The sequence below is a fragment of the Diadema setosum genome, chromosome 2, assembly GCF_964275005.1.
Source record: "Diadema setosum chromosome 2, eeDiaSeto1, whole genome shotgun sequence".
Lineage (NCBI taxonomy): Eukaryota > Metazoa > Echinodermata > Echinoidea > Diadematoida > Diadematidae > Diadema > Diadema setosum.
This window is the reverse complement of record NC_092686.1, coordinates 39,159,698-39,176,219: the sequence shown is the minus strand read 5'-3', so window position 1 is coordinate 39,176,219 and position 16,522 is coordinate 39,159,698. Positions and strand designations below refer to the sequence as shown.

Below are 16,522 nucleotides of genomic sequence, written 5' to 3'. Positions count from 1 at the left end.
TTAACATTTTACTTGACCTTTTGACCTTTGACCTCATGACCCCAAACTTTCACCAGAGAATCTTCATTGGGTAATACATGTATAATACTATGTTTCAAGAAAATATCTTCAGGCATTGCATAGGTATGGGGGAAATAGTGAAAATAAGATTTAAGCATTTGACCTTGACTTTTTGACCTTTGACCTTGAGCATGTGCACCCAAAAGTTGATAGGCACAACTTTACACCCTAATACATATACAGTCAAACCTGTCATAATAGCGGCCACCTCTCTATAGCGGCCACCTGCTTATAACGGCCACTGAAAAATCCCCTGGATGAAATTACTGTATTTTGGACCCTTAATATAGCGGCCACCTGCCTAACGCGGCCAGCGGCCACTCACTTTGTATCCCATGGTGAATACACGTATCTACCTGCATATAGAGGCCATAAAAATTTAGTTGAACCGTTAAATCAGCCATGAATACGATGTCTTTTACAATCATTGTGTGAATTCTACCTAGTCCTAGCTCAGTCACAATCACACAGACACCACTGACAACTCCTCATAACATTGTAGAATTTGACTAAAATACCGACTAATTAGTGTTTAAGTATGGTACTTGTCTGGGTACTGTTTGTTATTTATGTAAGCTTCACACATTATCAGTCTCCATTGAACTCGGCACTCGTGAACCCCATTCATGCAAACCGGTATAACGAAACAGAGCAGTTCTTCAGGTCCAAAATGTTGTTCTTAATATCAAAAGAACAGAAGCAGGCAAAGAAAAAAAATAAAATGAAGTGAATTGTGCATCAAAAATCCCTATAGGTAGCTGCACATGCAAAGGTGTTAATTGTCTTTGTTTTTTTAAAAGAATAACATGTTATATTTTCTGCTATTAATATAAAATGCAAGTGTTGAAATTCAAAATGGCCGCCAACCTGTCTATAGCGGCTACCTGTCTACAGCGGCAACCTGTCTATAGTGGCCACTTTTGTTGTTTCCCTTGGGTGGCCGCTATAGACAGGTTTGACTGTACATGCCAAGTTTCATTTGGATACCTCAAAAGGTTTTTTAGTTATGCTGTCCACAAAATTCATTACGGACGGACAGAAGGATGGACAACCCGAAAATATACTTGTACTGCCTCTGGCACCACTTCGTGGTGGACATAAAAAAAGTATGATGTATCCTTTAAAACAAACCTGGAATTATATCGGAATGTGATTACCATGCATCATGTTTCAGTGCATATGTGGATGGCTGAGCATGTGTGGAAATGTAAAACGAACCCTAGCACGAACGCATGATTACTGACAGTCACACTCAACAATGGGGAAAATATTAATTTGTTGCTACAAGTGTAGGGAGTCTGTTTCATTGTGAAGTTAAAGACAATGCAAACTTTATAACACAAATAATGTATAGTTCTGAATGCATCAGCACAAATAGCATGCATAAGGAAACTAGGGAATTGTTTAACCCATGAGGTGCAGCCGAGTGGGTTTAGACTACAACTCTGTACAGTATATTCCATGGTAACCGCACACACACTATTCCTACTGATGAACAAAAAGACATATTGTGTATTATCTGTTTTATAGGACAGTGGACAAATTTTTGCCAGAATCTGTCATTTTTATCATATTTCCTACAATAACTGATGCTTGGCGAATTTACTGGATGTATTTTCTTTTGGCCTGCCAACAAATCAAATATAGACACAAACTGTATTTGTAGTGTTTTTCTCCAGCGATCACAATGATTATTTGATATCCACCATGCTGCCAGTAAGAATTGATGGACGGCCTTTGACTATTAATGAGACTGCAAGATTTTCTTGACCTGTTCTATATCAAAGTACATCTTGTTGAACAGGTTTTATTACAAATCATGTCTGGCAGCCAAAGGCAGAATTGCACATGTTTTACAATCATAATTATAAAAACAGGCAGATTATTTCGGTGCTCTGTACAAACAATGATATAAAGACAAAAAGAATAAATATTACAGTGGTCACATGTGGCAAATCACAAGAAGTGATCAATCAATGAGGGTACCAGCCCAATCAATTCTAAAATTGCTTTTACAAAACAAGATAGACAAAAAATATCCTGTCAACATGGCAACACTGCTCAAAACTAAAAAAAAAAAAATCATTACTGTTACAACTGATAATGAAATCAGTGAGGGTACCAGCCCAATCAATACTCAGATTACTTTATCAACAAGAAAACAAAAAAAGAAGAAATGAGGAACAGGGGGAAAAAAAAGAATTCACTGTCAACATATCATTACACAGCTAGTCATTGAAAAAATGCCGTTACTATTTCATCTACATATGATGACACAATGGGTATCCCGGGGTACCAAATAAAAATCAGCCATTTTGTTGAATTATTATTTTTTTTTAAAAGGTTGTACCCTGGGTGCCAAAAAGAGGAATTATTTTGGTGCTGAAGCTAGCGCGCACTAGCTACTGCACTGCGCTGCACTGAAGCACATGCTAGTGGTATCACAGCGTGTCATGCATGCATACTGTAGTATAACATGCAGTAGCATGGGAATGACTATGTACACGCACACACAGTGCATGCATTTTTCTCTGGCTGTCCTCGAGTGGACGTGAGGTGGCGCTACACAATGTGGTAACCCGGGGTACTACGGTACCCCGGGGTAACGCGTGATGCATCATATATTGATTTTGATTTAAAAAAAAATAAATAAATACACACTTGCACATCAAATTAATCACATGTGCCAAATTTCAATAAAATGAACAATATTTCTTGTTTTTTTTTTACAATTATCATCATGACAGCTTATCCTTCAACATAAATAAAACATATCTTTAAGGCCTACATATCAAACAAGAGACCCGCGAGTCTAGCGCTCACCTGAGTATCGCAAGTTCACCTTTCACGCAGTCACTAATCTAAATTATTCACAGCTCTACTAAAATTTGACCAGGCATTCTCAAGTAGAAGATGAAAATGTACAATAAAAAAAGGGCCCAAATTTTTAAAGATTCCTTCATTTGGGGAGATTGGGGGCTCCTGGGGCCCCCTGGGTGGGGCATGGTGCCCATTTTGATAAATTGAGATCCTGACCCCCTAGGGATGCTACCTGCCAAGTTTGACGAAAATCCATCATGAGGTTTTCAGGAAGAAGAGGAAAATGTACAATTCAGGCCCCCATTTGGACCCCCCCCCCCCCCCCCCCGCCCCCAAGAGGGGCACTCCTGGATCTGCTATGAACAAACTTGAAACTACAGTCATTAATGTACTCACTCATAGTATTATCTTAGTTCTATAACTTCTGATTCTAGAGAAGATTTTTTAAAGATTTCTTCATTTTGGGGGGTTTGGGGCCCCCTGGGGGCCTCCTGGGTTGGGCATGGTGCCCATTTTAACAAATTAAGATCCTAATCCCCTACGGATGCTACCTGCCAAGTTTGGTGAAAATGGGTCATGGGGTTCTCAAGAAGAAGCTGAAAATGTACAATTTAGGCCCCATTAGGACCGCTCCCTACCCCCCTCCCCTGGGTCCCAAGGGGGGCACCCCTGATTCTGCCATGAACAAACTTGAAACTACAGTCATCAATGTACTAACTCATAGTATTAACTTAGCTCTATCACTTCTGGTTCTAGAGAAGAAGATTTTTACAGATTCCTTAATTTTGGGGGGTTTGGGCCCCCCTGGGGGCCCCCTGGGTGGGGCATGGTGCCCATTTTAACAAATTGAGTTCCTAAATCCCTAGGGATGCTACCTGCCAAGTTTGATGGAAATCAGTCTTGGGGTTTTCAAGAAGAAGATGAAAATGTAAAAAGTTTACGCACAACGGACGACGCACGACGCACGTCGGACGAAGGGCGATCGCAATAGCTCACTTGAGCCTTTGGCTCAGGTGAGCTAAAAACTATATCCATCAGAAAAACTAAATCTCAAATCAAAATCTGAGATGAAAAAAAAATCAACTCAACCCACACTTATTGTTTTTCTTTATTAAAAATGTGGTTAACATAACAAAATATTCAACATTGAAAAAAAAAAGCGAAATCTACCCGTCTCCATGTTATAACAACCATAAAAATTATGTCTCAAAACCTGATAAAATCAGTTAAATCCTCACTATCATTTCTTATATACCAAATATCAGGTCATTTACTCAAATCCGCAATATATTTTTCTATTACAAATAATACCATCACAAACAACACAGGCAGTGTGGGAGTCTATGGGAGTTTCTGTTACAACTGAGCAACAAGCTTTCACACGAGGTACACAAGCATACACAGAGCTGTTGAATATGATTTAAAAGTGCAATATTGTTTGACACTAACAGTAGTAAAGGCAAAGTCCTTCATGAAACGAAGCTACCATGTCAAGCAGTTTCCATGTTATTAACAATATAATATGAAACATGTTTGCATTACGCGGGTCAATGCACAGACAGTATGGCATGCTGAGCTTTTATTTGAAGATCATCTCATTGTTCAGTGATTGTGCCCATGTTGACATAAGATGTAAATTGATATGAAAGGAATGGATTTGGTTGCAAGCATTAATTGCCATTATATTATTGTAATCCATGAAAGAGCCATACAATGCTGATGAGAAAGAAAATCCAATGCTCTGCTCTGTCAGCGTGTTCACTATACAACTTTGCAACTCTATTCCAATCCATTCTACATCATCAAGTTTGTTCTGCTTTTTTCTAACAATAGGCCTCAAATTCCATTTGATTTGGGTCATGGCCACTTTGGCCTTGAATCTCAAATTTTTTGAAGGAGGAATCAGGATGAGTTAGGAGAGCACCAAGGCCAAAATTACTCTACCTTAATTTTTTTTCACTTTTTACTGATGATTTGATAATTGATATGTAAACTGATTGTTGATTGTTGCCATTTGGTATGTATTTTTCATTCCATGGACTAAATTAATTATTTGTTCACAGTTTTAATGTAATAATAATAACTCATACAAAGTGTATTTTATTATGCATACACTGTACATCTGTACATGTACAATTGTATGTTACTCTACAATTCAGCTATTTGGCTGCTATGGCAGTTTGTGCATGAATAAACCAGAATGAATTGAATTGAATTGGCACTGACATTGATTTGACACTCTATGCGTAATATCTTGAAATACTGGAAGCAAAATGTAATGGGTATGTATGTGACAGTGTAGATCTATGAAAAAGTAGAAGAAAATTTCAATTTTTGTCTTAATAACTTTTATTGGATTTTCTGGTTTAACTGTTACTTTACAACCAAAAAAGGGTTATGACCAGTATACACATAGTGGTTTTAAACCTGTTGAATTTTGAAGGGGCATCGTGGCCCGTTGTTGAGGCATCATGACAGGATTGGTCTCAGTATAATTTGAGTCCTGTAATGAGGTCTATTGAAGGAATAAATAAGAAGACATGGATGCATCCTTTGAATATACTTGAGAGTTTTTCATCAACCGGAGGGTATTTTTTTCTTCTTCTTCTTCTTCTTCTTTCACACTCACGGGAGAGAAAGGGGGAAATACTTAACTTGAGGATATGAACATTACACCTCGATGTTATCACTGTATGGGTAGTTTTTCTTCCCTAGGCACTTTTTTTCATTATAAGTGACAATTTCCTAATCTGGATCCTTTTCAGACCGCCTCTGTTTTTGTTTGGTGGAGGGCTCACGCACATTGAATTTTTGGCAAATTTCAGCACAGATTGTCACCCAAGCATGTTATGACTAATCCTGGCTATGAATAGCTACAATTGCAGCTATCATCAGTGAGTGAAGATCCAGTAATCGGGGCATGACAAAATGACTGAACTACAAACTTCTTGCACAATGGAAAATGCAGTGCAAGGTCAGACGAGACCCAGCTGAATTGTCTCCAGAATAAACACTGCTATCTGTTTGGCTGATACGATGTGCCATGTATACATTACAATGGGAGGTAAAGTTCCGTATAATCATAATATTTGACTAGAATTTGGTAAACTGTTGGAAGACTTCGCAGTAGTATATCAGCTCATAACAGAGAAGAAAATGGTCTGTACCTACACTTAGTAGCCAATGTAGTATGTTGAAAGTCATCAGCATTGACATCCTGCTTGGTAAATGTGCAATTAACCTCATTACTTTAAATCAGAAGGTCCACTTGCAAAGTCGCTCATTCATATTGGTATTACTACATGTAGTAGTAAATGGAAATGGTCTTCAGATGGTCTGTATAGATTTAACCTCACAAGAAGGTTGATCCACCACTTCCTATTAACCCTACATAAGAATTTACGCTCGCTAAATTAACAATCACACCAAGTGGACTAGGAATGAGTACTGTATTCACATTTTATGGAGAGTTCTCCTTTCAAACTACTCCAATGAGTGAGGTACTTCTCACCTATTCCTAAAGGCTTGCTGTATTTCAAAACTTGGAATACTGTTTGCACTTTAAACTTGCTGATACGACAGGCAAGTCTTTTAATGGTAGGCACATATGCAGATGGTAAACTTATGCATTGATCTAAAGCTGCGTTACATCATGTTCCCGGCAGCCATGGCAGCCCCATTTGTCCGAAACGTAGATCGCCGTGGGTAGATGAGACATTTTTCTGTTTTCTCCTGTTTTCCCCCTTTCGCATTCCAGTCTTGTTCGTTCCAGTCCTCGCCCTGGTGAACTTAAGATATCAGACGCTGTTCTCACGACGTCTGGTCAGTCTAGACTATCATTATTTTCTGTTACGTCCCACTACCGACCGCCTCCAAGTTTTGTTATGGCCTATTGCGTGCTGTTGAGATTTGTTGCGTTCAACCCGTTTTATCACTGCATACAAGATTCCTCATTAGCAACGGGACTGCTGTGGCAAATTTGTCGGCAGTTTAAAAATCTGGCATGATGTTCACGGCAATCACGGCCTATCGAGTTTGCCTATCCTGTCTCACCGCATTGTTTCACATCCATCCCGCTTTGTCCACGGTGGCCTGAAACGTGGCTGCATGTCGTGGTTGCAGGAACATGGTGTAAATGCAGCATAATGCAGCCCCAGTGTTGTGAAACCACAATTTCCAATGGGGATCTTTAACCCTTAAGCAACTGAAGATTCCATACATAATGGCCTATTGTTCCCCGGAAGGTACGGCAATAACACTCTCTTTTGGACAACCTTCCAAATTATGCAAAATAGCTATTATTTTTGTTTATCATAAGATCAATGTTCATTTGAAAGCCTATTCAGATTTTAACAAGAGACTTGTGTGTCACAGAAGTACAGTTCACTGACATACTTTTGTTGACCTTTGACCTCTTTCAAATGACATACAATTTTGTAATTATACACTTCATATGAAAACAATAAAAATGAGAAAACAATAAAAATGGTAAAGCATGAAACTTTTTTTTTGAAGCGAACTGGCGGTTTCGGGCAATTTGGGGAGTAGTAATATGGGTGGTTTCGGGCGCTCAGTTACTAAATGAGTTAAAGAGACATTACATTTGTACATAACTATGCACTGCCCAAACATTTTTTTAACACAAATCAAGTAGCCTTTTGGCAAACTTTACCTTGAGGTAATTTGCATTGATGTAGTCTGAACCTTCCTGCCCATCACACGTACTCAGGATATATCTGGAGTGGTCGACTGAGAGCAGTGAGAAACAGAAAATGGAGAAGCAATGATGATAATGACAGTAAAAGAAATTGACATTTAATAGTCATAATCACAAAAATGCCAATGCTAGTACTGTTAAACCTTATGTTAAAAAATCAAAGAGCTTCAAAAGGAACAATGATGACAATTACAACTGTAATGGTATCTTGTCTGCAAATAGTACCGATGCCCAAACCATGTACATTATGTACACTGTCAAACAAGCCCAGAGGCCAACCGCCTAGAAGGCCTACACTACACACTGTTCAAAGCAATCGGCATATATATCAGCACAGTATTCACTGGTGATAAGGCCGCAACGCCAGATAAGCTGCATCCAGAATTCAGCGACAAAAACAAACAAACAAACAAAAAACCCTGAGGGATTTTGTTTTGATCAAAACTTCATAATTTTTCTACATTATATTTGATTTAAAAGAAACTCTGTTTTTTTTTTTTGCATGTTTTTGTGTGTTTTCTAACAAAAACATTCATTTGTTTTATCTCCAATTTTTCTGAATGATACAAGGTGCATGTCGGGATTTTGAATATTTCAGTTTGTAGGCCTACATACACGTAAAATCATGTAGGCAAATAAATCTTCCACATACTGTACGAGCTGAAATTTTCGCGGTGGTTTTATTTTCGCGAATTTCGCGAATCGCCTTTGAACCGCGAAAATAACAACACACGAAAATAACAACGCGCAGATAGTTACGTTCAGTTAGACCGTCGCAACCGCGAAATTAACAACACGCGTAAATGTCCTCCAAGTAGCAATTCGCGAAAATATCTGTACGCGAAAATTTCAGCTCGTACAGTACACTAGACAGCATCTCAAGACTTGAATACATTAAAAACAAGTTTTACTTTGTTGGAACTCTGATTAACAGTACACTTGTGGTCATGAAGAACAACTACGGTACAATAAAGATCCTTTACATGAAGATCCTGATACAATGTCTGGCCTACCTATGAACGTACAGTTGTACACGTACAGTGTACATCGTACAAGATAAATGTACGCCTAAACAAGTGCTACATAATATACTGCTTATGGTCAGTGGTTCTTTAATAAGAGCCTTTGTCCATTAAATAAAATGCATTCACATATCTTACACATTATTTGGCATCAGTTCTGTCAGAAGACACTGCCATCATACATACCAAGCTTTCTATTATATGGCCAGGGGATTAAGACATCTGTCTGTGAGACAGTCATCTTATCCCACCAGAGGAATACTACAGATATGCTGCTGTCATCAAAGGCAAGTTTGCCCCATCAGCATATTACTGCACAAACAGCTGTCACTAAATGATTGGCATTCCATTCATACGTGTATGGTCATACGACCCAGCCATGCGCCAGAACACATATCGGCCCTGCTGTTCAGACTGAGTCGCCATGGCAACAAATCCCTATAGCTTCTTTGGAACTTGTATATGAGTGTGGGGCTCTATATCTGGAGTGAAATGTTATTATAACACCAGAGTATACAGTGTACATTGTACAACTGCACATGAACTTGTCAAATGCAGCCCTTCACAAAGCAAGTCACGTAATGCAGACTGCTGTTGGTTGTACACTTTTCCAAGTAAGTCATAATTAAGCGGCACATAAAACAGGATAAACTTGAAACAATTTTGTTTTCTTATTTCCTCATAAGCTTGTACATTGGAAAATGGAGACTTTCAGTTTCAAGTGAATATCATATCACAGAAATCTCAAGGAAATGAGTTCACCATGCATATCACATGTAGGAACTACAGTGTACAATACTTGTAGGTTGCATTCACACTTACCGCATTCTAAGCAAAGAAAACAAGGAAAAGTAGAAATTACGCGGTGCGTAATATATGTCCCCGCCGGAAGTAGCATTTTGTAGCAAAAGGTACAATACAGGTCACAAATCAAGGTCAAAGGTCAAAGAAGTCAAAGGTCAAAATTCTGAGTAGAAGTTTTAAAGCCCTCACCTAGTGCCATCACATAAAGCAAACGGAATCGAAATCGGGTTAGAAATGGCGAAGGAGTAGCATTTTGTAGCAAAATGTACAATACAGGTCAAAAATCAAGGTCAAAGGTCAAAGAAGTCAAAGGTCAAAATTCTTTGTAGAACTATTGAAGCAGTAAGAAAAAAAAGGAAACTGGTTAAGCAAACAGAATCGAAACCAGCCAAAGAATGGCGATGAAGAAGTAGTCAGTAGCAAATCTACAATAAAGGTAAAAAATGAAGACAAAAGGTCAAAGGGGTCAAAGGTCAAAATTCTGTGTAGAAGTTTTGAAGCCCTCACCTAGTGCCACCACATAAAGCAAACGGAATCGAAATCGGGTAAGAAATGGTGAAGGAGTAGCATTTTGTAGCAAAATGTACAATATAGGTCAAAAATCAAGGTTAAAGGTCAAAGAAGTCAAAGGTCAAAATTCTGTGTAGAAGTTTTGAAGCCCTCACCTAGTGCCATCACATAAAGCAAACGGAATCGAAATCGGGTTAGAAATGGCGAAGGAGTAGCATTTTGAAGCAAAATGTACAATATACAATAGGTCAAAAATCAAGGTCAAAGGTCAAAGAAGTCAAAGGTCAAAATTCTGTGTAGAAGTTTTGAAGCCCTCACCTAGTGCCATCACATAAAGCAAACGGAATCGAAATCGGGTTAGAAATGGCGAAGGAGTAGCATTTTGAAGCAAAATGTACAATACTGTAAAAGTGGATATTTTCGCGCGACTAATTTTTCGCGCTTGGCCGGGTCAGAAGAGTTTCGCGTGTTTTTAATTCCGCGGAATCTAGACATCACGCACAGGAACATATGGCATGCAAAAATATTCGTGGGATTTTATTTTCGCGCTAGTTTGTGGTTGCGCGAAATGCGCGAAAATTTCAACACCGCGAAAATTTCCACTTTTACAGTATACAGTAGGTCAGAGGTCAAGGTCAAAGGTCACAACTGAAATTCTGTGTAGAAGTTTCACAGCTCCCATGTAATGCTATGTTAAAAGCAAACAGAATCAAAATTGGCTCATAAATGACAGAGAAGTAGCAAATTGAACATTTTGATCACACACGGACGCACAGACGGACGGACGGACAGACGGACAGACAGACGGACACACGGACACACACACGTGCGGAGCCGGTTTCATAGTCCCCTGCTCGTACTCGTTCGGCGGGGACAAAAAAAATAAAATAAATGAATAACAAATAAAAAATAACGAACACAAGACCATGTACGAAAAATGTATATGCCCACTTTTACAGCGGGCTTGACAACTGTGCAGCTTGGCATGGGTGTAATTCAGCCCATCTCTATAACAGCAATAGCTATTGGCAGTATTGCTACGGCAACCACTCAAGCATTACGAAACCCCATTACCTACTATGCATACAAATGATATTGATAATTACTATAAATTCATCAAAAGTTTATCTAAACCTAAACAGGGAGTACCATTCAGAGCCCAGGGATCGAAATTTCCTTGTGAACTGTATATCAGTTACACGTATTGCAAGTTTAAAATCATTAAAAAAAAATATTACATACTACATTCATGAAAAAATACAACTATAGAATTGTATATAATATCAAGTACAGTACATCAAGACATGATTAGTCAGATAGAACAAAGGAAACAAAAAGGAAAAAGAAAAACACCATGTACAAATGTGTAAGCAAAGGGCATCAAGGCACAATTCCAAGACAAATAAAAACAAATTAAATGAAAGAAAGATAATTATTCAGAGGGGTGAAGGTTCAGATTCGAGTTTCTTCACTTTGTCTCCCTCTACAAATTAAATCTGTTAAGATTGCAACTGCTGATCTGTAAATTAACAAACAAAACCAAAAACAAAGTAATAAGGAAATTCATGCAATTACAGTGTACATGTATACCAGGAAACAAAGCACAAACAACATCAACACATGTGAAACAGGACACTCTCAATTGCCCATTGACACGGCAAAATTGATGCTTGAATTCAATTTGCTCTTCAAATTTGTCTCTCATACTCACAAATCTCTCAAGAAAGTGGGATATTTTGATAAAATTTGGAAGCTGGAACACAGCAACATTTAAGGCCTAGGCCTACTACAACTGTATGTAGCAATGTGGGAATATGATTTTGTTTTTTAAAAGGTCTGTATTGGAAGAGAACTGTAGTCGTTACATGACAGAAATAGGATATGCCTGAACCATTCAGAACTTTGTATAAAATGCACTGTATGCAGAACCAGAAATGGATATTTACAAGTGTAGCTATGTTCTTTTGACAATGTACAGGTATATCAATGGAAGCTTAAACTGTAAAAGCACAGTTCTCAATTTTATAAATATCAAAAGGATTTTGCCATATTTTCTATGAAGGCAGATCCCCTGTACATGTCTCATGAAGGGCTTGAAAGAACAAAACATCTTCTGTACATTTTAGTGTGCAGTGGCAGATTTATAATGTAGGGAGAAAATGTTTACCTCTTTCTGGTGAACATCTCCCTCCCACAAGCACTAGAAGGATAATACTGTGTGTGTGTGTACATACAATATATATATGTTGGGGTGTGTGTGTGTGTGTGTGTGTGTGTCTATGTGCCTATCTACAAAGTGTAATGCAACCACATGTTTGGACTTTATACCAACATGGGTCTAATTAGACAACAGGTGCAGTCTAGACTGCCATCTGAACCCAACTTTTTTACTCTTGGTACTTGTGCCTTCAAACTGTTGTGCACCCCCCCCCCCCCAGCACACACATGTACACACAGAAAAAACAACACACATTGTACTCTGAGACAAATAAACAAAATGAGCTCATTAAAACAAAACCAAGACTACAGTTGCAAAGGTGATTTTTGGACTATGCTTTGAACATCAATGTTGTTCAAAAATATGCATTTGGAAAACCTGGAAAACTACAGTGTAAATTTTCTCACCTGGAGTGAGCTTTACTAGCTGTCATAATATCTTATTCAATGACCTGAGAATGACATCCTGCTTCTTATATTGTTTCCTTCTTATCTACTAAAGTTCATTTTGGTCTCCAGGTCAAGCATCATCTACGTACATGTACGAGATGCAATATCAGCATTTAATTAAGATGTTTCAAAACTCAAGGCCCATTCACACACATTCAAAATTAACAGTTTTTAAAATCTACATGAGGGAGCTCTAGATTTTCGGGATGTGGACATTCAGGGAAAAAAAAAAAATTCTGCGCAAGCACATATTTGCTTATAAAAGTCGACCTTGCGTTATTTGGGTTTGCATGCTCTGTTCTGGGCTGTTTTTGCGTCCATTTGAATATGACCCTATTGGGGTGCCATTTTACTCTGAATAGACTGCATCCTTGCGCAATCTTATGCTTATTTGCAACACGATGCAGGGAGAAAAGCGAATGGCCAGTCCTCGTCTTAACATATTTGTCGTGAATCTAAAGATCCTTATTTTGGCAACATGATGTGCAAACCATTCATTCTTGTGTGTGGACACAAAACGCTTTTTTTAACTCTTGGGATACACATCAAAATGGAAAAATTGGACTCATGACAGCTTTAAAACAAACAAACAAACAAACAAAACAAAACTCTGATGATAATTTGCCTACACTGCGCCTGCTAACAGCATGCAAAGAAACTACCAATATATTTTCCTCCAATGGAGCAACTTCCAAAACTTGATTTGCACACTCAGGTGCTTCATGGTCACGTTTAGGTACATGTACGTAGGTGTATGTACAACCTGCAGATTCCCTTCATTTGTTGTCAACTAATTTGTTTTTGCTGTGTATGAAGTGGCAAACAGAATAGATTTTTGCATCGTGATGCAAATAGCGTTAACTACTGAGTATGTGATTGCAGCCCATGTGCATACACTGTGTGATTTACAGCAACCTTCTCAGGGCCACCGAATGTTACAAAATCCCAATGAGCTTGCCTCACCCCCAAAGAGGCTTATAACGCAGACCATTTGAACCTATAAATGTATTTTCAAGTTCAGTCTGTTAATAACCTAAAAGAAAAAGGGAAGACAGACTTTAAAGGCATAACTTACCATTTGCAGATGAAACAAAAACCCAACATTAGTGCTTTGAAATACTTCTAAAATGTGAGTTAGGGATAGAAACAACCACTGTAAAAATCTGAATCCGTATAAACGATGTTAAGTGTTGTTAAATACACAAAATGTGAACAATAGTTATAATAAAAATGTTTCCAGACTAAACCGTCTACAGTTACGGTTTATTGAGAAAAACACTGATCTCCTTATATTTTAGGCTTTATTACGAAAATTTTATATGGTAGGACGTTTTGTGATACAACACACCTACAAGGATGCGTCAAATGTGATATCTTGAACATTTTTGAAATCACTGCTCCCAAAGGTAGACTGGACCTTTGATCAGAACTACAGAAAACCATCCAGGATCAAAGGGGTTATTTGCTGTATCACAAAATGTTAGCAGTGATGGCAAATGTCCAGTCAAGTACTCGTACGGACCTTTTACGGCCATTTTCCTACTGGCTGAACAGTATTTCTAGAGTTACAGAAAAATCTCATTGTGGGGGGAGACATAATCATTCATGATTATATTTGCACTCATATGCTCCAACTTACACTGTTTGACAACCCAAATCTTACAATGCCTCGAATGTGCAGATAAAATGTGAGCAATTTGTGGTACATTTGCCTCAAAAACAGTTTTGAGTGTTCAGGAAGCAATTGGTTTTTAATGGCAATTTTTCAGCCCGTGACGTGATCCACAGTGGCAAAAGGTATTTTCGTCCCATATTAATCGCCATGTTTTGATTATCACCGAACAATTCAGAACTCCTTTTTTATGGGTGGATTGCATACGAAGTCCCGACTCAATTCCATATGGAAGGTTAAATTCATTTCCTTCTTGACGGAGGGAAATGGCATGCTGAAGTACACACTGCACAATCCAGGAAACAGCACACTACAATTGTATGTCAGCCATCTAGCTTCTGCTACAAGTGTGCCTACTTGTGTTCATCTACAATTGTACATAACAAATAATAATGGGCGTTTTGGATTACTTTCACGCACAATTTAACATGGCATTTTTATGGTGGAAACTAGTCTCAAAGTTCTGTTTGCCTGCAGTGCATATTGGCTGCTACTCACTAGCGGTTTCACTTCCATTCACTTTTGTGGAAACTATGAAACTTACTCTTCAGAGTCTGGCAAAAGGGTAGGCCTACACTGTACGTGACAGGCCAACTTTGCATCATAAGTGTTCCTCAAGTCTCAAATACTGTAAAAGTGGAAATTTTCGCGGTGTTGAAATTTTCACGCATTTCGCGCAACCAGAAACTAGCGTGAAAATGAAAGCACACAAATATTTCTGCTTGCCATTACAACTGTATATGTTGTACAGTACAATGTAGCTCGTGTCTGATTCCGCGGAATTAAAAACATGCAAAACTCTTTTTACCGAGCCGAGCGCGAAAAATCAGTCGCGCAAAAATATCCACTTTTACAGTAATCCGTTCTTACAGCCTCCATGGACAACATGATTCCCAGACGCACAACAAAGCACAAAACTGGCCTTTAATACTCAAAATATACAACGGTATGTTAATTAAGTCAAAAAGGAGAAACATACAGTGTACATGTAGTGCATCCTATCTTCACATTAGAAGCCAACAGTGAATGGTTTGATTGTCATCACAGAAAAGAATTTACTGTAAAACCAGAAATTTTTGCATGGACAAAGTTTTGGTGACTTTCGCAAGAAGCCAAGATTCTTAATTTCAAAATGCACAGATCCATTATCTCATGCATTGAATTCCAGTGGTACATACAATACACTGTATCCATGCACGAGTCCGTATACTCACAGGGCAGTATGTCTTTGTATCTGTTTTTTCTCATGTTGATTTCAGATTCCCCTGCAGTTGTTGGGTAGACCTTGTCTGTCCGGTAACGCTGCGAGATTTGCTTCAGGTGCTTTAAATAGATGGGAGAAAGAGAGAGAAATATAAAGCAATAAAAAAAAGACATGTTTGACTACAGCGTAAACTTCAGAAACATTTTGGGAAATAAGCAAAATATCAAATACATTTGTTTCTTTCACATTTCCCTTCACTCAGTGACATTGACAAATACTCAGCAAAGGTTCAATCTCTTACAAGTGTAAATATCACATACACTGTACAAGATGTAGTTGTACACTTGTTCTGTTTTCTTGCAGCACATCCAACTCTATAGAGTGATACATGTATTTGTACTATTAAATGAACATTACAACTATTATTATTACAGAGTGGGATTTAAAAAAAAAAAAGAGAGAGAGAGAATGTGCTACACATTCATGTGGACACTTCATACGGAGAGGTACAGTATGAGAGACTCAGGACTACAATGTACAATATCATATTTCACACCTCCCTGTCATACAATGTACAATGTACATTGTAACCTAGCAAATACTGGTAGCATAATATCCGGGAACAGAATGAGACCAAGAAATATTAATCTCACCTTTCTTCAGTCTTCTTTTAGTGTATAGGGTCTATATCAATGTAATGCTGTCATTAATGCTGACATTTTTTAGTGAAAAGAGCTAAAGCTGAGTAACAGTACATTTATGTTTTAAATACCAAAATAGTGTGAGAGCTTTTTGAGATCTGTGAACATGACTTTAATTCATAAGCCTGTAGGGAAAGCCTGCATTTACAAATGTAAGTACATAATGTAACCCAACATATACCACTCCTATTGAATACTTCAATACTGAAAAGTTCAATTTCTCACTTTTTCCAATGAAATTATGAGATTAACGTATTATACTGTAAATGCAGTGAATATGGGTCTGATCATGCCTTAAACCCATACACAGATATATGGGAAAATACAGATTTTCCTATGAAGCAA

General features: G+C 38.1%; 1 protein-coding gene across 1 annotated transcript in view; it reads right to left on the bottom strand.

Moving 5' to 3' along the window:
- LOC140243282 (uncharacterized) overlaps window positions 1–16,522 on the bottom strand; it is a 101,778-nt gene that overhangs the window by 81,040 nt on the left and 4,216 nt on the right. Inside the window, exons 2-3 of the mRNA XM_072322954.1 lie at window positions 15,487–15,595; window positions 7,553–7,629 (exon numbers count right to left, since the gene is read on the bottom strand). Coding sequence (XP_072179055.1) covers window positions 7,553–7,629; window positions 15,487–15,595 — 186 coding nt within the window. The remainder of the gene's footprint in view (window positions 1–7,552; window positions 7,630–15,486; window positions 15,596–16,522) is intronic.